This window comes from Clinocottus analis, unplaced genomic scaffold, assembly GCF_023055335.1.
Source record: "Clinocottus analis isolate CAN_PGR_092001 unplaced genomic scaffold, fCliAna1.0.p SCAF_4, whole genome shotgun sequence".
In the NCBI taxonomy this organism is placed as follows: domain Eukaryota; kingdom Metazoa; phylum Chordata; class Actinopteri; order Perciformes; family Cottidae; genus Clinocottus; species Clinocottus analis.
Window position 1 is genome coordinate 17,590,674 of NW_027176153.1, and position 18,426 is coordinate 17,609,099.

An 18,426-nucleotide genomic window follows, 5' to 3' on the forward strand; every position below is an offset into this window, starting at 1 on the left:
AAGCACAGCGCTCTGCCTCCTCTTCTCTTGCGTCCTAACGACGGATGGGAGCTCATGAACAACGGATGTAGCTTCACTCTCCTATTTGATGTTTCCAGACGTCCACAGCAGCCCGTGTAGTCCGATTGTGGCCGATTTCAGACGCGCAAGCCCCGCAACTCCTGCCTGAAATTACATTTTCTTTTGTCTGCGCAACTGGCATCAACATTGTTGTATGTGGGATCAGGGGATGAAAAGTAAACACGCCGGCCTGCGCTCATGATCAGTGGCGAGGTGAGATTAATACCTCGGGATCGTCCTTGATCGCAAGTTGATTTGACTTCGGAGCAGAGCAGCTGTGTGCTCCAATGGCGTCAGTTTCGAAGGTGTCTATTCTGGATTACTTTAATATTGTGTTTGAAGGTGAAAATGGCAAAATCGAGTCCAACTGCAAGGCTTGTGGTACGAGGATCCAGGCGAAGCGGAGTGTCACGTCCAACTTCGTAACGCATCTCAAGGTAATAATTTCAAAATAAAATGGTTGTATTGTCTGTACTTATATTCTTCGTCTTATCATATTTCTGGCTGAAATATCTGGCCCGACAGTATCGGATAATGCAAATGCTACCAACACAGTGTCAGCTATATAAACCTGACTGTTGCTTCTATACCCATACTGTATCCTCTTCCGCAACACAGCAGTAACGGGTAGAGATGAAGGCTGTACATCTACTGTTCTTTGGTACTGCCAACCAATAACATTGCTCCCTCCCCCCTCTGTGTCTCCCCCATTCAGCGAAAGCACCAGGCTATGTATGATGACTTTGTGAAAAGGAAGGACATGAAGAGAGAGGGTTACTCCTCCGGTTCCCTGCACAGTTTTACCACAAATGGAGGGAATACCCGCTTCACTCTCCCCATCAATACTCGAGTGGGAGGTGGAGGAGGAGGAAGTGCTGGAGGAATGGGAACTCTTGAGGGAGGAGTAGGTGGAGGCTCTGGCGGAGGGTTGACCAAGTTTGACAGACATGACCCACGTCAGGTGTGTGTTTTAATCCATCATTGCTATATATGCAAACAACCAAGCAAGTATTTATGAAACAACATTATTTATTGTCGCGTTGCGATGAAACCATAATCTGCTATGACCAGGGTCATTTACAATGTGTTGTGTCGCCACAGGTTCTGATCTCTGAGGCTATAACGAAGATGATTGTGCGTGATCTGCAGCCAGTATCCATAGTGGAGAATCAAGGCTTCAGAGAGCTGCTTCAGCTCCTGGAGCCACGTTACACCCCCGAGCCACAGCACTACATCCAGAGCCAGCTCCTCCCGGCCTACGTCTACCAGGCACAGCTAGCAACCCGTCAGGCACTGGCCTCCGCGCACGCCCTCAGTCTCAGCCTGGATCTCTGGAGGGGCTTAACTGGAGCCACTTCAGGGTAAGGAGGTAAAATCAACCAAAAACAACATGATTCCCGCTTGGTTTGATTCCCTAATTGATGAGTCCCCCCTCTGTCTGTCTGCGTCTCCCTGTTTCCCTCTCTTTGTGTGTGTGTGTGTGTGTGTAGGTACGTTGGTGTCACCTGTCATTTCCTCACATCTGATTGGCAGATGCGCTCAGCCCTCCTGGCGTGCCTTCCCCTGACTGGAGGCAGCTCTGGGAATCGAGTGCTTTCAGATTTTGATGAAGTGTGTCACTCGCACGGCGTGTCGGGGAGAGCGTTTCGCGTGGTTGTGGACCATTTCCTCGCAGCAACAACCACGGCAAAGCCATGTTGTCTTCCTGGCTTCCTGGTCGAACCTTCTCTCGCTAACGGGCAAGATGAAGAGGATGAGGGAGTGGTGGACAATGGCAACAATTTGGAGGGAGGGATCAGGAATGGCCATGGTGGTGGAGGAGAGGAGGGAGAGTGGGAGGACTTGTGGGAGCAGGGTCTGGGTATTTGTCGCGTGGACTGTTTCTCTCGCTCGCTTGAACAGTGTGTCAGAGAGGGGTTACGCTCCTGTCCACAGGTCACTTCCACTCTGGCCAAGGCTGCCAGTTTCTACCACTACATTACCTCTGCTGTGCCACCTGAGAAACTGAGCCGGGTGTTTGATGGTCCTGGGTTGAGCACGGGGGCACCAGGAAATACCCCCCCTGTAGCAAGAGACTGGGCTACTCAGCTTAAGGTATATAGTGTACAAACAGAGCTTCATATTATTTCCCCGTACTTTGGACTTCTGATACGTCACTTAATACATAACACCATAATGTGGTTGTGAACATATCCAGTATAAGGATGTTCTAAGTCTTTTTTTTTATTGCATGTCAATATTTTTATGATATCTTTTGTGATTAAAACCATGTTGTATTATTATGTCAGTCAGCAGTTATGGAGGTTTCCCCGAAAAAGTTCTAGTGATACATATTTTGATAAACACTTAAATGCCCCAATATCTGCTTGCAACCACATTATAATGTGTAAGTCACTTATTTGTTGTTTATGCTCAAAAGGGAGGTTATTTTAGTGTCACCAATATGCATTATGTGTTTATAATAGCATGAATTTAATAGCCCTAGCTATTTTAGCAAGATTTGTGTTGTGATTCAATCTATGATGATAAAATCAAGAGTATGTTTCCACAGTTTTAAATAGTACAGTTCATTTTTTTCTTTCATTTTTGATGCAGGTGCTTCGTCGGCTGCTGGACTCGGTGGAGTTCTTGGAGGAGGTGAGTGGTCCAGGAGAGATGGCGCTGGGTGGTGCAGAGAGAGGCCTGCTGAGGGAGCTCACTGACACGTTGGAGCCCTTCACTGAGGCCTGGGACATGGTGCAAGGGGACAGGCAGGCAGACACACAGACAGACAGACATGTGTCCATCAGCTTGGCTCTGCCTTGTGTTCTCGGCCTTCGTAAGCATCTCTCTGAGACCTCAACCCCCCACTGCCCCTCGCTCCTGGTGGGCCTCAGCCAGGCTGTGGAGCGTCGGCTGGCGCCTGTCCTGGAGGACCCTCTCTACATCACTGCCACCACCCTCGACCCGCAGTTCAAGCTCACTTGGAGCAGCAACCCTGACTGGCACAGACAAGTTCTCGTAGAGGAGTTGTCCAAACATTCCACAGCCTCCGGCCCCATAGACCCCAACACAAACCTACATCCTGGATCCCAGACCCCTCCTGCCCCAGCTCCATCACCGGTCTCCTCGCTTTCACGGCCCTGCAAGCTGTTCTCTTTCATCAAGCAGAGACCCACAACGCAGGCCAAGAGCCTAGAGCAGGAGTTGGCCGTCTACCTACGAGAGGAACCCACAGACGAGGAGGCTTTGCATTACTGGCAGCGTAAAGCAATTGACTTTCCTCTGCTTGCTCAGGTGGCCAAGAGGGCGTTTACCATACCCGCTTGTGGCACTGTAGTCAAGAGCATTTTTACTACTGCAGAGCGCTGTCTGCGGCCAGAGAGAGGCCGCATCTTGCCAAAAAACCTGGAGACGCTCATCTACCTCAAAGCGAACTACAGATTATTATGGACTTAAAGCTAGGGGTCAAGCATTTATTTTAACTAAATAGCAACTAAAGACTTTATACCTGCAGAAAAGTTACTTCTTGAATACTAACCTCTTTTCCTCACGAAGGAAACTGGGCAAGCAACATAACATTGTACTCATGCTAAACATCATTTACTGTGGGATGGAATGAATTATCCAGTATTTCACAGCCGCGACTCAGTTCTCCTTCCTAAGAAGGGTTCTCCAGACTGCAGACGGTGTGGATTGCTGTCTGTTTACCACGTCGCCTGAATGGGGACTATCATAGCATATGGTGTAGGCCGAGGGGACTCGAAGGAGATCAATACAAAAGCATTTACTTTGACATTATTTTACCTGGTCAGGGTCTTCAGATAACCGCAAGACCACAAAGCCCCGTATCTCTATAACGCCCTAACAGAGCTTGCCTCTGTGCACTGACATGCCGACAATAATCAAATGGTCAATTATTGCGTACTTAAGCATCTGATTTATTCTCACTGATGTACTATAACCCTAGAGGTTGTGACTAATTAATTTGCTGTTTTTAAAGGAGGGCACCAGCTGCTAAACAATATATCAGTGCATCATCCACTTATTCTTTTCTCTTTCTGTATGTACGCCTCACCATGGACATCATAATAAACGAGTTTCACTTGCTAACGCAGATGTGCACTCATGCATATACGTTGCGTATCGGAAATCTGCATCCTATAAACATTTTGTTTTACCCTAATTCATTTATATTTCCCTCTGCCGGTCCTTCATAACACCACATGTGCCCTGTCAGAGTGGAGGTCAATTTCATTTTATTTATCAGTATTTATTTGCTTTTTCAATTAATGTTCAATTCTACTTCTGAGCTTTTCGGAATTTAAATTGGTTTGACCCTGCTTTAGCCCTGGACAACGAGTAGAGGATGTGTGCATGTGATGTAACAGTGGCTGTTGCTTTGTCTGACCTCAATGAAATATATTGAAACCCCTTTGCATGGCAGCACTTTGAAAGACAAACTGTGAACATTGCAGTGTGCCTTCATTCAGGGACTGTGTTTCTCTTGGCTGGGCCAGTGGGGAGGCAGGCCGGGTAATTGCATCTAATTCTATTACAGTTAAATTCGAGTCAGCGGGCAGTCAGCAGTCGCATCCTATGTGGTCCTTTTTCTGAAATCCTGCTTGGCCCACAAAACCCTGTTACTAGAGTACTTAGAAATAAATGGCAGGAAACTAAATGTAGCTACAATACAATTGTTCTCTAACGCTACATCAGAAGGTGCAAACTGCTTCAATGCATTGATTGTGTTTTGTGATAAAAAAAAAAAATCAATTTGAAGATGAGTGGCTGGGAAGGAATTGTAATTAGTCTTATTATAACCAGCGTCACAATGATCACTCCTCTTTTTCGGAGACTGCAACACAGCTTCATGTCAGTGTTACTGTTTTTGATAGTTGAAAACCACTGCTGTTGAAGCGTGTTAATCTGTGTGAGATACAATGAGATTTTCCTTCCAGATCTTAATGATCAAAGATCGCTGTGTGTAATGAGTATTATCCCTGCAGGATGTCCCTGTGGATTGAGATGTGATGCTTGATATCAGTGTGGATGTGTCAGTGTGTTCAGCTTTGAAAAGGGTTTTTGCTCATACCCCACGGGTGGTGGTGGTGATGTTGTTGTTTGTGAGTGTATGTAGAGCAGCTTAAAGTGTCCCTCCTTTCCTCCCCCCGGCTGTGACAGCTCATCCATTCAAGTTAGTTGAGCAGGCAGGGCATGCGGTCCTATTGGTAATTGCCTCTGAAATGAATTACTTGGCAGAGAGTGAGACTGAGGGAGGAAAGGAAATTGTAATTCAACTGCCCCCCCTTCCCCTTTCCCCTCCCTCTCTCCTGCACCCTCTCCCTTATGCCTCACGTTATTACATCTGCAGTGCAGAAAGCTATTTTCTGTCTGCACATAGACACTTGTGGATACAAATGTACACACACTCTTACAAAACCAATGTTCCCCTCCCCCACACACAATGGCCCCAGCAGAGGGCCGTATTGATGCAGGGTGATTTCATAGATTGATTGTTCTCAGGCCCAGGCACACTGGGCCACACTCTCGCACTCTTATTCAAAGCACAAAGCTATATATTTACACATTGGTGCTTGTGTGTGTATCTGTGTGTGTGTGTGTGTGTGTACTTGTATGTATTGCTTCCTCCCCCACTTGCTGGCCTTTGTGTATTGCTTAGGTCTAATGAGCTGCAGGACTTTGGAGTTGGCACAAACAAAAGTGGCGTTCAGTATCAAGAGACCCTGGTTACCCTATACACACAGACAAACGCAGCCAGGCATCGTTATTAATAACCTGCCTGTTGCTGGCCTGTTGACAGTTAAAGCCTTTTGGATTAAAGCGCCGCCACTCGTTTTGTTTGGGGTTGTACATTTATACACATATGTTAGTTTTCTCTCTTAATTATGCATCTGTATGAAGTGTTTTTAGTGATATGTTCAGTCTTGCCACTAATTCTATCATGCAACACATGGGCATTCACTCTTGTGTTGTCCTTTGACCTTTTGACAGCCAGGGCATGCGATGGGGACGGGGGGACGGGGCGGGGGGTGTGTTAACCTACCCCTGCCCCGGGCAGACATGCACACAATAGGGTCTATTTCTGTAGATGGCCGGGGGTTATCACTCTGCAAGCCCTGAGCTATCTCTCTTTCTCGTTCTCCCTCGCACTCTCTCTCTCTTTATCTAACCCTCTCACCCACTCACTCAAAATCATGGCCGACATAAACAGCCGGGTCAGTGTTAAGAGAAAAGAGAAGAAGGTAGAAAACAAAACAAATGATGAGAAGGACAAAGCAAAGGAGAAGGGGAAGGGGAAGGAAAAAGCTGTGAATACGTCTGACACACTTCTGAAAAAGCCAGAGGAGACCGCCGAGCAGCCCAAGACGGATAAAGAGAAAGGGAATGGGGAAAGTGGAGGCACGGCGGGAGCACAGGCAACAAACAGTGAAGGAAATGGAGAGTTTCAGCCCATTGAACTGCCACCATTTGAGATTATAACTGGGTGAGTAATATTTAATACACACACCACAAGAGCTAGAATCAGCCGCATCACTTACACGCCTTTTTGGATTATTTTGTGCTTTCTCTTTCTATATGAAATAGTTTTTTATGTATTTACTGTAAGGGATATTGTTCCAAATGCTTAATAGTTGATTTCAGTGAGGAAGGACAATAATGACTTGGCCCATCCCGGCCATCCTTACTAACCCAACTGTAAGAATAGAGATGAGTCACAGAGCTGACACAGATGCAGGCCCCTGCTATATCACTCCACCGAGCATCTGTTCCCCTGTTTCTGTCCTTTGAGTATTAGCTGTTTGATATGAGATCTATTTGTGAAATCCAGCTGGCTTTTCACATGCAGTATAACAATGGATAAATAAATAAAAAAAATATGACGGGTATGTTTCTTGTATAGTTGACTCATGAAGGGCCTGGCACATCTACAGATCATCGGCGGATATGAAAGCCAACAGTATTTATAGAAACATCAGTTTACTCAGTGGGAGCCTCATTAGCATTCTCCTCACTGTCACCATAGTCTATTTCGAAGACTCCATATCATCACTCTTCTTTTTGCGTCGTGGATGGCTGACAAATTCATTACAAAATGTGTTCTGTGTTAGGGGAGGAATTGAATGTCAATTGCACTCTCGTGCACAACGATTAAAGGTTACAAATAACTTTGACAGCACTGCTGATAGATAAGTCTTACTGAGTGTTTTTTTTTTGTTATCTCTCTTGCTAATTCAACCTTCATGCACTAAAAAGCCTCAATGGCAACAGTTACTGATGTGTTTCATGAAGTTTTACAACAGAGTTATGAAAACTCTTCTTTTCAATCGCCACCAGGGAACAGATGAGCCCATTCTACTTTAAGTTTCAGTTCAGGAATGTGGAGTACTCCTCAGGGAGGAACAAGACCCTGCTGTGCTTCAGGGTGGATACACCAGGCGGCAGCACAGAGCCTCTGAAAGGTTATATGGAGGATGAACATGCCACAGCTCATGCCGAAGAGGCTTTCTTTCAACAAGTAATGCATACTCGCACTCAACCTTTCTTACTTTTCTCCCATGTACATATGTGAACCCCATTGAGGGTTGGATTTTCATTAGTTTGTCAGCAGTTCCTTTTGTGATAATTCTTTACGTAATATAATCTTTCTCCTCTGTGCCTCCGTTAATCCTCACCTGTTTCTTTTCCAGGTGCTCCCTAATGCTTCCCAGGAGTATGAAGTCACATGGTATGTTTCATCCAGTCCCTGTGTGGCTTGTACAGCCAAGGTGGCCAACGTCCTCCAGCAGCGCAAGAAGGTTCGTCTCTGCATGCTGTTCTCCCGTCTCTTCGAGTGGGAGGAGCCGGAGATAGTCGAAGGGCTCCGGGCTTTGGCGAGGGCTGGTTGCAAACTGCGGATGATGAAGCCGTCCGACTTCGTGCATGTTTGGGAAACGTATGTGGAGAAGGAGGAAGAGAGCTTTGCACCCTGGGAGGATTGTCAGGAGAACTACAACTACTATAATGAGAAACTGGCTGACATCCTCAAGTAGAAGTGATTCAGTAAGTATTCTATGTGTTCTATATGGCCTATATGCTTCTTTGGGTAAAATAATGCCCAAAAACCTTAGATTTTAAAGTTTGTCTGGATAATGATCGTGTTTCTTTTGCTATAGGTGCACATGATGGACAAGATCTTCCCATCGACTGAACCACAAATCGACCTATTTGTTAAATCACAGTATTCACTAGAATGAACATTGAAGGCACAATTTTGTATTTTTTATTCTGAAAACTTTATAGGGAGACACATCATGCTTGAATGGCAAATAGCATCCACTACTGTAGATACATACATCATTTAGAAGAAGAAAACAGTAACATTCATTGCTGAAACATTTCATATTAAATAAGATAAACTTACATTTACTCACATCTGGGGCGATATGCATAAAATACACGACTTATAGTACACACAAAGACAGACATATGTGAATGCATTCTTTTTGCCAGATTTAACAATCTGCATATATGGTTGACTCTTTTATAAATCTCAATCATAAAGGATCTATAATCATGAGCCTCCAATCCACTCATTTTTACACTTTAATGGATGTACAAACACCCTTAAACAAACATTGGATTGCTGATATTTGCACTTGCTCCTCCAGTTGTTGGAGATTAGCTAGTAAAAACAACAGCTGTTATTACTTGGGATGCTTACCTACGCCTGTGGCTATTTATAGCACCCATACCGTTCATTCACTACATGTACGTGTACATCATCATCACAGTCATATCTGAATCATTATTATTACCATTTAATATTATTATTGCTGATTTTATAGCGCTAATTGTGACACAGACAAAGTTCTAAATTCTTTATAATTGAGAAACTACACAACCTAACAATATATATGATTGTTTCTTACATAAATAATGTTTCATATCGTAATTGTGCCTTTAACATTTAAAATCATGTGATTTAAAATATGTACAATTACAACAGTATTATGCTATATTCAGTGCAAAACATATGTACACATTTATATGACATGCCTGTTGGTCCAGGGTGCAATTTATCGTCAATGGTTTTATTTCCCATTAAATTTGGTACATTTACAGTCCCCAGAGGACGAATCATATCGAATTTACTTTTCACTGCAGACAAGTTTGCTGACCCCGCTAGTGGTAATCATCATGAAGCATCACACAATAGCAAGATTCTCCCCAGTTTTAAGACATCCAAATGCTCGTTAGAGACTCACAGGGCCGAATCAGTCTATAGACGTATTAATAAGTATCTGCTAAACTGGTGAAAAAAGAGCATCATGACTCATTATTTAAAGGAAACCAGCCCACCGTTCTTTTCTGTTGCATCTTGGCTCTCACTTGTCACATCTGGAAATACATGAAAGGTGACATGAAAAAGCATGGATTATAAAAATATTGTGTCTCAGTTATGAAGAAAGTGGCCTAGCGTCTTTCTTCACAAAGATGCTTTTTTAAAATTGTACTTTATTACCTTGGTCCTCCTGTGAGGTTATTGGCAACGGTATTGTTTCACTAGAAATTGTGCCATTCTCGTCAGCTTCTGTGGGTCAGATTGTTTAAAAGTTACTTAAGGAACTTTCAACACGCGTGCATATTGTATCTAGCTTTAAAAAAATCTGTAGGTTTTACCTTTAAATGTAGCATTCAGTTCCGTATCGGTGATGTACTGAACCAGTGGACAAGCTGCATCTGTAGGAGGGAGGAAGGAACTTTCACACAAGAGCACCAACGCTTTTCTGCAAACTATGAAAATCAGACTCTAACTTGGAGTTTCACAAATGGTAATTTTAAAAATAGCCCAGATATGAATCATTGCTGGGGCTGCATCTGCAGCCTAAGCTGACGTTACAACCAAAACCCCAAACCACGAGAGCTATTGTTCACGTACTATCACGGTCCTTAAGCTGAGCCATGGAGAGAAAGAGCTCGGCCTCTTCTGTCCTCTCTTCACCATCAGCTATGTTGTAAAAAAACAAAAGAAAAAAGGTCATCATAACAAGGTTTTGCTTGTTAATTTGAGATTTATATTATAAAGCTGTCAGTATGTCACATTTTAACCTGCAAAACCACAAAGCTGAAACAAGGTTTGACATTTCATCACCGTTTTATCTCATTGCCTTACTCTTTCTTTTTTGTTGTCTCTCTTTTTTTTCTGTCATTTGGTGCTGACCAGTAGTGTGGGAACTTTTTGCCTAACGCTACTGTACTTCCGACACTGTGAGAGTGGTAAAAGTGACCCAAAACAGTTGCCCGCCGGAGAGATCAACAATGAGCTGAACTATCTTAAACTGGTCCCTAAAGCTAAGGGTAGCTGCAGATATTGGTGATAATTCCATTTTTATCATATTGATTAAAGCTGATTTATTAAAGACTTTTTTAAATCTATGCAATCAAAAAGTTAAAAAAAAAAAACTCAAGCAAAACCTGGTTTGCGAAGCACTCTGAGGACAATGCATCCAAGGAAGACGGCAATCATGCCAAAGAAGATACAGCCGGAGATGGAAAGAAGCACCCTCCTCTTCAAAACTGGAGAAAAAATATATATCAAAAACAGAGAATTAAAGTGAGACAGAATATGTGCAGGGTAAAAACTCATAATTTCAAAACTTCAGGTATACTCACGGAGGTTTTTAGTCTTGAAAGAATCACTGCTTCTTGAATAAGATGGTCTACCGGTGCGAATGCCCTGGCAGGTGTACAGGCTCTGCTCAGGGTCATTCTGTGGTGTGACTGTATGTCTCTTAGAGTACGGAAGATTGATTGGTTGCCCCTCTTTAAACCTGTGAGAAGGTAAGAATCCACACACACAGTATTTAGAGAATGTTACTCTATAGTATTAACTGGTATTTTGTATTGGTATTACCATGTGTAGTTCCACATGTCCTGATTTCCGGGCACCCCACATCTGAGCACCAAGCTGTCAGTGGAGAAGACCTCGGACCAGCCAGTTAACAGGATTATATCAGCCCTTGGGCGCTCTGTAAAAACACAATCAAAACTGTGATGAACACCTTTAACACACACCGAAAAATGTCAGAAGGAAGTCAACAAAAACGTACCCTCAACATCAAGTTTCACAGCCTGACTCTGGTCTGAGCTGAAAACTGTGTCTCCTCCTCTTTTAGCTTGGCATTGATATGATCCGGTGTTTGTTTTCACAACAGATTTGATGGTGTGATTGTTCCCAGATTCACTGAGTAGACGGCCATCTTTAAACCACAGGTACTTCCATCCAGAAGAGACATTAATGTGACAGCTAAAGGATACTGAATCTTCAGTATGCATCACATGGTGTACGGGGTTCTGCATCAGTGTGACTCTTGGTTTTGTATCTGTGGGGAAATAGAAAATGAGTATCACGGCACTTTCATGTACACAGCACAGCCAGGAGCAGCTGGACACTTCAAATAGCTTCTGTGACATGCTGAACCTCTACTGCTGTCCCAGAATTTATCCCAAAGAAAGTGAAGCTGCATCCATGACATAGTTATCTTAGCTCAGCATAATTGGAAGCAGAGGGAAACAGTTAGCTTGGAATATGTATGTTAATGTAGATAGTAGGTTTATATATATGATAAAAAAAACATACATTTTTTAATTATATATCATATGTCAGTGTTGTACAGTAGTATGTTGAAAACAATCACAGGAAAGTCAAAGTGTATTGTGTAAAAAAGTAATAAAAATGTAAGAGTATATATTATGTTGAAAAAAATATATTAAAAAGCCAAAGTATATTATGTTGAAATTCAGTCAAAAAGAAAACATTCAATATTAAAGTATGTCAAAATGTCATATAGCATATTGAAAAAAATCATAAACAAGCAATGTAAAAGTACCACTCCTTTAACCAAACTCTGATGTCTGAAATCAAGGCATAAAATTAGCCAAATCTGATTAGCATACTAACAACTTTTTGAACTAACAATTATGTAAATAGAGACAGAAATTGAGCTAAAATAAGTGGTTTGTTGTTAGATGTCATGAAAAATATTCTGTGAAAGAAATGGATCAAAGTAAAAAGGAAAAGGATTCTCACCATAAACATCCAGAGTTAGTCTTTCACTGAAGATGCTGCTTACAGACCGGCTCTTGAGTTTAGCTGTACATTTGTATTGTCCACGACGTGAGGCTGAAGCAGAACTGATGAAGAGAGTAGCTGCATCTAAACCAAAGGATGCAGTATGATCTGCCTGGACCTCCTGTGTGTATATGTACCACGTGTAAATCCAGTCAGAGCTGCCGTTCATCCCACAGCTGAACTTCACACTCTCCGTGGGGAACACGTCAAACCACGGAGTGATTAACTTTATAGATGGAACAGGAATTGCTGGAGAGAAAGAGACACATGAGCATTTTTTTAAATCCTTAAGTTCATCCTCTTCCTAACTGATTCGTACACCTGACATACAGTAATTTTCTTTGGCTCACCAGCTACACGTAAAATCCGTCCATCACTGTGCTGTGAACTGTACATTGTTTTGTCTCTTATGGCCATACACTCAAAAGTCCCACCACTCGTTGAATCGGCGTCACTGATGTTAAAGCTACTGCTGTTGACCAGAAGCTGCGTTCCGTCTTTGAACCAGTGAAACCTCCAACCAGACGAGAGCTCAACTTTACATTCAAAGGACACCGACTCTCCAGTGTACACCTCTTTAACATCTGGCTGTTGAGTCATTACGGGCTTAGGCTGGTTTCCTATACACAGAGAGGGAACATCAACAGTTGTTAAGATTAAACTGTTCATAAATTCATAAATCATCTGACCAGCTAGTAATGGAAGTTAACAGAAACAAACCTTGAACTTTAAGGCGTATAGCCTGGCTCCGGTCCGTGAGGAAGGCTGGATCACTGCCTCTTTTTGCTTGGCATGCATACACCCCTTGATTTGCTGGTTCAATTGAGTTGAGAGAATACTTGCTTTTAGACGCCAAGAGTGGAGCGTTGTCTTTGGACCAAATGTACGTCCACCCAAAAGACTCATTGATGTGACAGCTAAACGAGACCGACTCTCCACGGAACATCACCTCGTACGCTGGATCTCGCGTCAGTGTGATTTGGGGTTTCTTTTCTGAAGGTAAGAAAACATGACATTGCATTGTAACAAATATGCATCCCTCCCTAACCTGCTGCTCTCAGGTTTCTTTGTAGCTAAAACTGATCTTATCTTAAATTCTCCGGCAAAATAAGTATTTTTATGTCAAATTAAAAAGAGAAAACTCACTGTATACACTGAGATGCTGTGCAGAACTAAAATTGCTGTTGACAGACCTGTCCTTCAGGTGGCCCTTGCAGTTATATAGTCCTGTGTGTTCAGCAGAAGCAGAGCGAATGGAAAGAGTCGCTCCATTTGAGTCAGACACAACATTCACAACATTATCAGCGTGGACCTCCTGTGTGTTTCTGTACCACGTGTAGGTCCAGTTAGCGCTGCCGTTCATCCCACAGCTGAACTTCACACTCTCAGTGGGGAACACGTCGAACCATGTAGTGATCAGCTCCAGAGATGGAACAGGAATTTCTAAAAAGAGAGAGACACACATCATATCCTTAGAGATAACCTTATTTAGAGATTTAAAAAAAAAAAATACCCTTCATGAATTTGTCTGAAAAAATCAAATCAGATTATTAAAACTTCAATGTGTAAAGACAGCCCAACTAACCTTAAAGGTACAATAATGTAGATGCTTTTGACTCAAACCACAACATGGTTTGGATAATAAATGACAAAAAGCACCGACTTAATCAAGTGTTACCATGAGGGAAACAAGCAGGGACCAGTCTCGTTTGCAAAACAAAAATGCCTTAAAATATATAACAATATATAACTATAAACTGAAATGTTGGCATGAGTGAACGTTAGAAAGGAGCAGTTAATGGTGGTATATTCATATGTTAGCCAACAATACTTAAGTCATCTTTTCTCGCCAGAAGTAATATACCACTGCTAGTGTACTGTACATATTCATACATACATACTTCTGACTCAGTCTTCCCTCCCTGCATCATGCTACACCACAACATCCTGTTTCAACAGAAAATGCACAAAATAACGGAAGCAGGCTGCTCTCAAAACGTTGTTTCGCTGAATTCAATGTCAGCCTGGAGGTTTTGTAAGCCTTTAGTAAAAGTATTTTACATATTTACAACAAACAAACAATTGCACATTGTATTAAACACAATGCTTTAAATAGGATGACTTTTCTGTCTTTACCTACCATGTACATCTTGTTGTATTTCTTCACTGAAGTCGGTTGAAACGTTTTTACCTCTGGTGGCTTTGCAGCTATATTTCCTCTGACCAGAAAGCGCCAGATTGATGCTGTTGGTTTCAGTGCTGGCAGGAAGCTCAATTCCATCTTCGAACCATTGATATTTCCAGCCAGAGGCCACATTTACGCTGCAATTTAACTTCACGGTTTCTCCAACATACATCGGGTTAAAACCAAGGACCTTGTTCAACGTTGGTGTTGGTGTGTTTTCTAAAACAGAAAGGCAGTTCACAACATATGTACAGTTTGGGTTTGTGAGGTGCTAGTAGGCAGGTTATGCTAGCTTTGGGGCAGAGCAAGGCTAAGCTAAGCTAACTGGCTGTTGGTGGTATCGTCTTACTTAACACATACACAATACTGAAATATCTTATATCCCAAAATATTTCTTTAAGTATGCTAAAATAATTCATTCTAAACATAAGTCATTCTAAACAGAGGCACGAAGGCTCACCATAAACTGTGACATCAACTGTGTTGCTGAATCCAGACTTGACCTTCCTCAATGTTAGGTGAGCTTTGCAGGCATAGCCTCCTTCATAGTCTTGATTGATCCAAGCGATGTTGAGGGATGAGTCCGCTATATACACCTGGTCGTCCTCCTGGAGTTTGTTCTGGTCTCTGTACCAGGTGACCGTCCAGTCAGTGCTGTCGACTTCACAACTGAACTCCACCGTCTCATTTTCAAACACATCTGGCCAGGAACTCAGCAGTTTCAAATATGGTTTAGGTGGGTCTGAAAAGTCATGGAGCAAAGAAAATCTTAAAATCCTTCAAAATCTTGGTAGGAATTTAGTATAACACCCAATTAAAATGACTTACTGCATCAAAAGAATGGGAGACAGGAGCACATACATGTTAAGCGCATCATTAGTTATTTAAACTTTCCATTTCACAGATAAAAGTACTCTTAAGAAATGACTGAAGTAAAGTGATGATACAGTTCTCAGGTAAACTTACCAGAGACCTGCAGAGCTGTTGTGTCACTCTCTTCTGTGAAGAAGGGGTGTTTGCCTCTCTTGGCTTTGCAATGGTATTGTCCACTGTTACGATGATCTAGGGATGCTATGGTATACGTATCAGTAGTAGTAGTTTGAATTGCATCGGTTCCATTATGGTACCAGAGGTATTCCCATCCAGAGGAGATATCAACTTTGCATGTGAAGGTAATTAACTCTCCAGGGAACATCTTGTCAAAGGTTAAACTTCTGGTCAAAGTGGGTTTGGGCTTGTTCGCTAATAAGACAGGAGGAAGAACAATGTACCATTTTAATTATCTTATGTTACACGCTGTCTCGAAATTCAACTCAAACATGTGTGAGCAAACTTACCGTAAACTGTGAGTTTGATTGAATTATTGCTTTTAGTAGTAACACCAAATGTTTTGTGATGAGCTTTACAGGAATAATCCCCATGGTATGCTTGTGTCGCTGCTGTGATTGTAAGCGTTGATCCCTCGGCAGACAAAGACACATTTGGATCTGGATCTTGTACTTGTTGTGTATTTCTGTACCAAGTGAAGGTCCAGTCAGCGCTGCCAGTGACACTACATTTGAACTCCACTTTCTCAGAAGGGAACACATTGGGCCAGGCTGAATGTAGCTGCAGAGATGGTAAAGGAGGCTCTGGAGGTGAATTAAAAGATATGATTGATTATATCATTCAGAAATAACACATTGCTGAAATAGCCATGCACATTTAGTTAGGTCCATTGGAATCAGGAGCCTTACTTCCTGTGAACGATTCAGTCCACAGTAAGTTTGTTCATAACATTTTTGGTCCTAAAAACATTTGAAAATCATGTCATAAAGCTTTAAAATTTATATGTATGATACAATTGATCTCATCTCTTAGACACATATTATTTTAAAATACACAACATTACAGAATGCAGTTCAATTATTTTAGAACACATGCTTATGGAGTAAATTGAACTATGTATCATTCATATTTGAATAATATATCTTAATTCAGCGGTTAAACAGTTTAGTTTGAAACTTTAACAGACTTCTTCTAAAAGGCCGAGAGACACATTAAGATAACGATGTCTTAAGAGTTACAAACCACCAAACCGGAAAAATTAAATGAGTGCAAAAACAACGCCCATGCTGATTTCACAATTGACATGATGATTCATTTTGGAAGTCTTACTGTTAAAACCATATCATCATTTTAACTTTTAGCTTTCTCATTCATCTGTGTTTGTAGATTTAACTATACAAAGTCAATGTTATATGGAAATGTGCAATATAACTTTGAAATAACTATCACTTTTTGAAATACAGACTTTATATCCGGAAGTAACATCTTTCTAATAAAAATCTACATGATTTCTTGAACATGCTTTTTATTCTTTTAGATTTATGTTTACAGCAAACCTGAGGTTAAAAATCTCACCATAGATCGTTGTAGCCTCTGTTGTCGTCGGCAAAGGATTGGTTGAAGTAACATCTCCGAGCGTGGGTACTGCTGGATGACAGGAGACATGTGGAGATCAGAATATAGATCAGAAAAGCCGACATATGTTCTCTAACTGTACACTCTGAAGATGTAAACAGCAGCAACAATGAACTTACAGTTGGAACAAATAATCTATGAAACAATCAACAGATAATTATTCTGCAACTACTTTGATAATGGATTAATCGTTTCCGTCATGTTTTAAACTAAAATGCCAAACATTCACTAGTTCCAGCTCCGCAAATGTAAAGATTTATTTATTTTCTTTCTCTTACATGACAGCTAACTGAATATCTTTGGGTTTGGGCAGTTGGTCGACAAGCAGATCAAGTACATCCCCTTCAGTTGTAGGAAATAATACATTTTAAAAACAAAACAAGCAATCCATTAAAAAATATAATCTGCAAATGAATCAATATTGAAAACAACCATTCATGCAGCCCTAAATTATCTGATGTAATTCTGTATGACACCTACAAAAAGGACACTCAAAACACAAATAAAAATAAACCTAATTAATTTAAATCAAGTTGACATATAGGTTGAAATATACAAAACATTGTCATCCTGCAATAGAAAGTAACACAACTCAAATAAAAAGACTATAGGACAGTATAATGCAGTTTAATACAATACAAACATTTCTTAGCAATAGCACACACTGCATGTAGATTTGCCAGTATATTGTGTTATTTTATCCAACAATATACTGGATGACACAAGATGGGACATTAGATGGACAATATCTAGAAAGCATAACCGTGTAAAAGCATAACAATGGCACCACAGAATACTGAAATAAGAACTTGCATTTGTTGGTGCAATTTTAGGAAGTCCCAGACTTATGAGAACAAAGTACTGCATGTTCTATATGTAGCCTCCCTTAATGTTGTACTTCCTCAATATTGTTTTGCACTGACTCAGTACACATTTAACTTCTTAATAACAGGATTTTTAGTTTACAATCACAACTGAATATACGTACTAAAATCTAATAATTAATATTTCTTCTTTTTTTACAAGAAAATGTGAAAAACTAGCTATTTTAAATCAATGCAATAAAACATTGTAATATTTGTGTGTCAAACATGTTTCTTACCAATATTGGAATCCTGAGCTGCACATGCAGTGAAATCTGTCAAAACAAATTGAAATACATGTTCATTGGGAATCACATTTAAATGTACACAGAAATATTGTTTTTACAACATAAATCATCACAAAAAATAAATGCAATTGCCAAAAAAAAAACTTACATATGACACTGAAGACCTTGACAAGCCACATTTTTCATTGATCTGCACATGTAGAGGCTGTGCTGCCGAGTTGAGTCATTTACGTGTAGTGAAGTGAAGTGAAGTAAAGGAAATAGACTGCACGCTATGGGCGTGTGTCACAACTTTGTTTTTGAACTCACCTCAGGGCAGCAGCTTTCCTGTCTCTAATATCTGTTCATCTTTTTATTGAAGCAACAGGAAATGCTTTGGTCAACCACATTTAGATGCCTGTGTTCTCAACATGAATTTAAATTGTGGATTTCTGCTGAAGTCACAGGGACGGTTTAGGGAAATGAAACAACGTGCAAGAACGTTAATGTGTT

General features: G+C 41.3%; 3 protein-coding genes across 3 annotated transcripts; 2 read left to right on the forward strand and 1 right to left on the reverse strand.

The window, feature by feature from the left end:
• The first annotated feature begins 20 nt into the window (after positions 1–20).
• Positions 21–4,490, forward strand: si:dkey-109j17.5 (zinc finger BED domain-containing protein 4). The gene is made up of 5 exons (XM_068598164.1): positions 21–497; positions 776–1,021; positions 1,162–1,421; positions 1,551–2,154; positions 2,656–4,490. The coding sequence occupies exons 1-5, from the start codon at positions 348–350 to the stop codon at positions 3,496–3,498; spliced, it is 2,103 nt and encodes a 700-aa protein (XP_068454265.1). The 5' UTR covers positions 21–347; the 3' UTR covers positions 3,499–4,490.
• A 1,681-nt stretch (positions 4,491–6,171) lies between these two features.
• Positions 6,172–9,185, forward strand: apobec2b (apolipoprotein B mRNA editing enzyme, catalytic polypeptide-like 2b). The gene is made up of 4 exons (XM_068598076.1): positions 6,172–6,547; positions 7,399–7,579; positions 7,752–8,103; positions 8,217–9,185. The coding sequence occupies exons 1-3, from the start codon at positions 6,258–6,260 to the stop codon at positions 8,091–8,093; spliced, it is 813 nt and encodes a 270-aa protein (XP_068454177.1). The 5' UTR covers positions 6,172–6,257; the 3' UTR covers positions 8,094–8,103; positions 8,217–9,185.
• LOC137800749 (hemicentin-2) lies at positions 8,336–18,166 on the reverse strand. The gene is made up of 19 exons (XM_068598075.1): positions 18,083–18,166; positions 17,926–17,961; positions 16,764–16,835; positions 15,698–15,991; positions 15,327–15,602; positions 14,821–15,102; positions 14,316–14,579; positions 13,322–13,618; positions 12,896–13,168; positions 12,526–12,795; positions 12,134–12,424; positions 11,154–11,426; positions 10,958–11,072; positions 10,717–10,874; positions 10,519–10,620; positions 9,983–10,051; positions 9,724–9,783; positions 9,566–9,634; positions 8,336–9,441 (listed from the first exon to the last, which is right to left on the reverse strand). Exons 1-19 carry the CDS (start codon positions 18,111–18,113, stop codon positions 9,380–9,382), a joined length of 3,294 nt encoding a protein of 1,097 aa, XP_068454176.1. The 5' UTR covers positions 18,114–18,166; the 3' UTR covers positions 8,336–9,379.
• Positions 18,167–18,426: the final 260 nt, after the last annotated feature.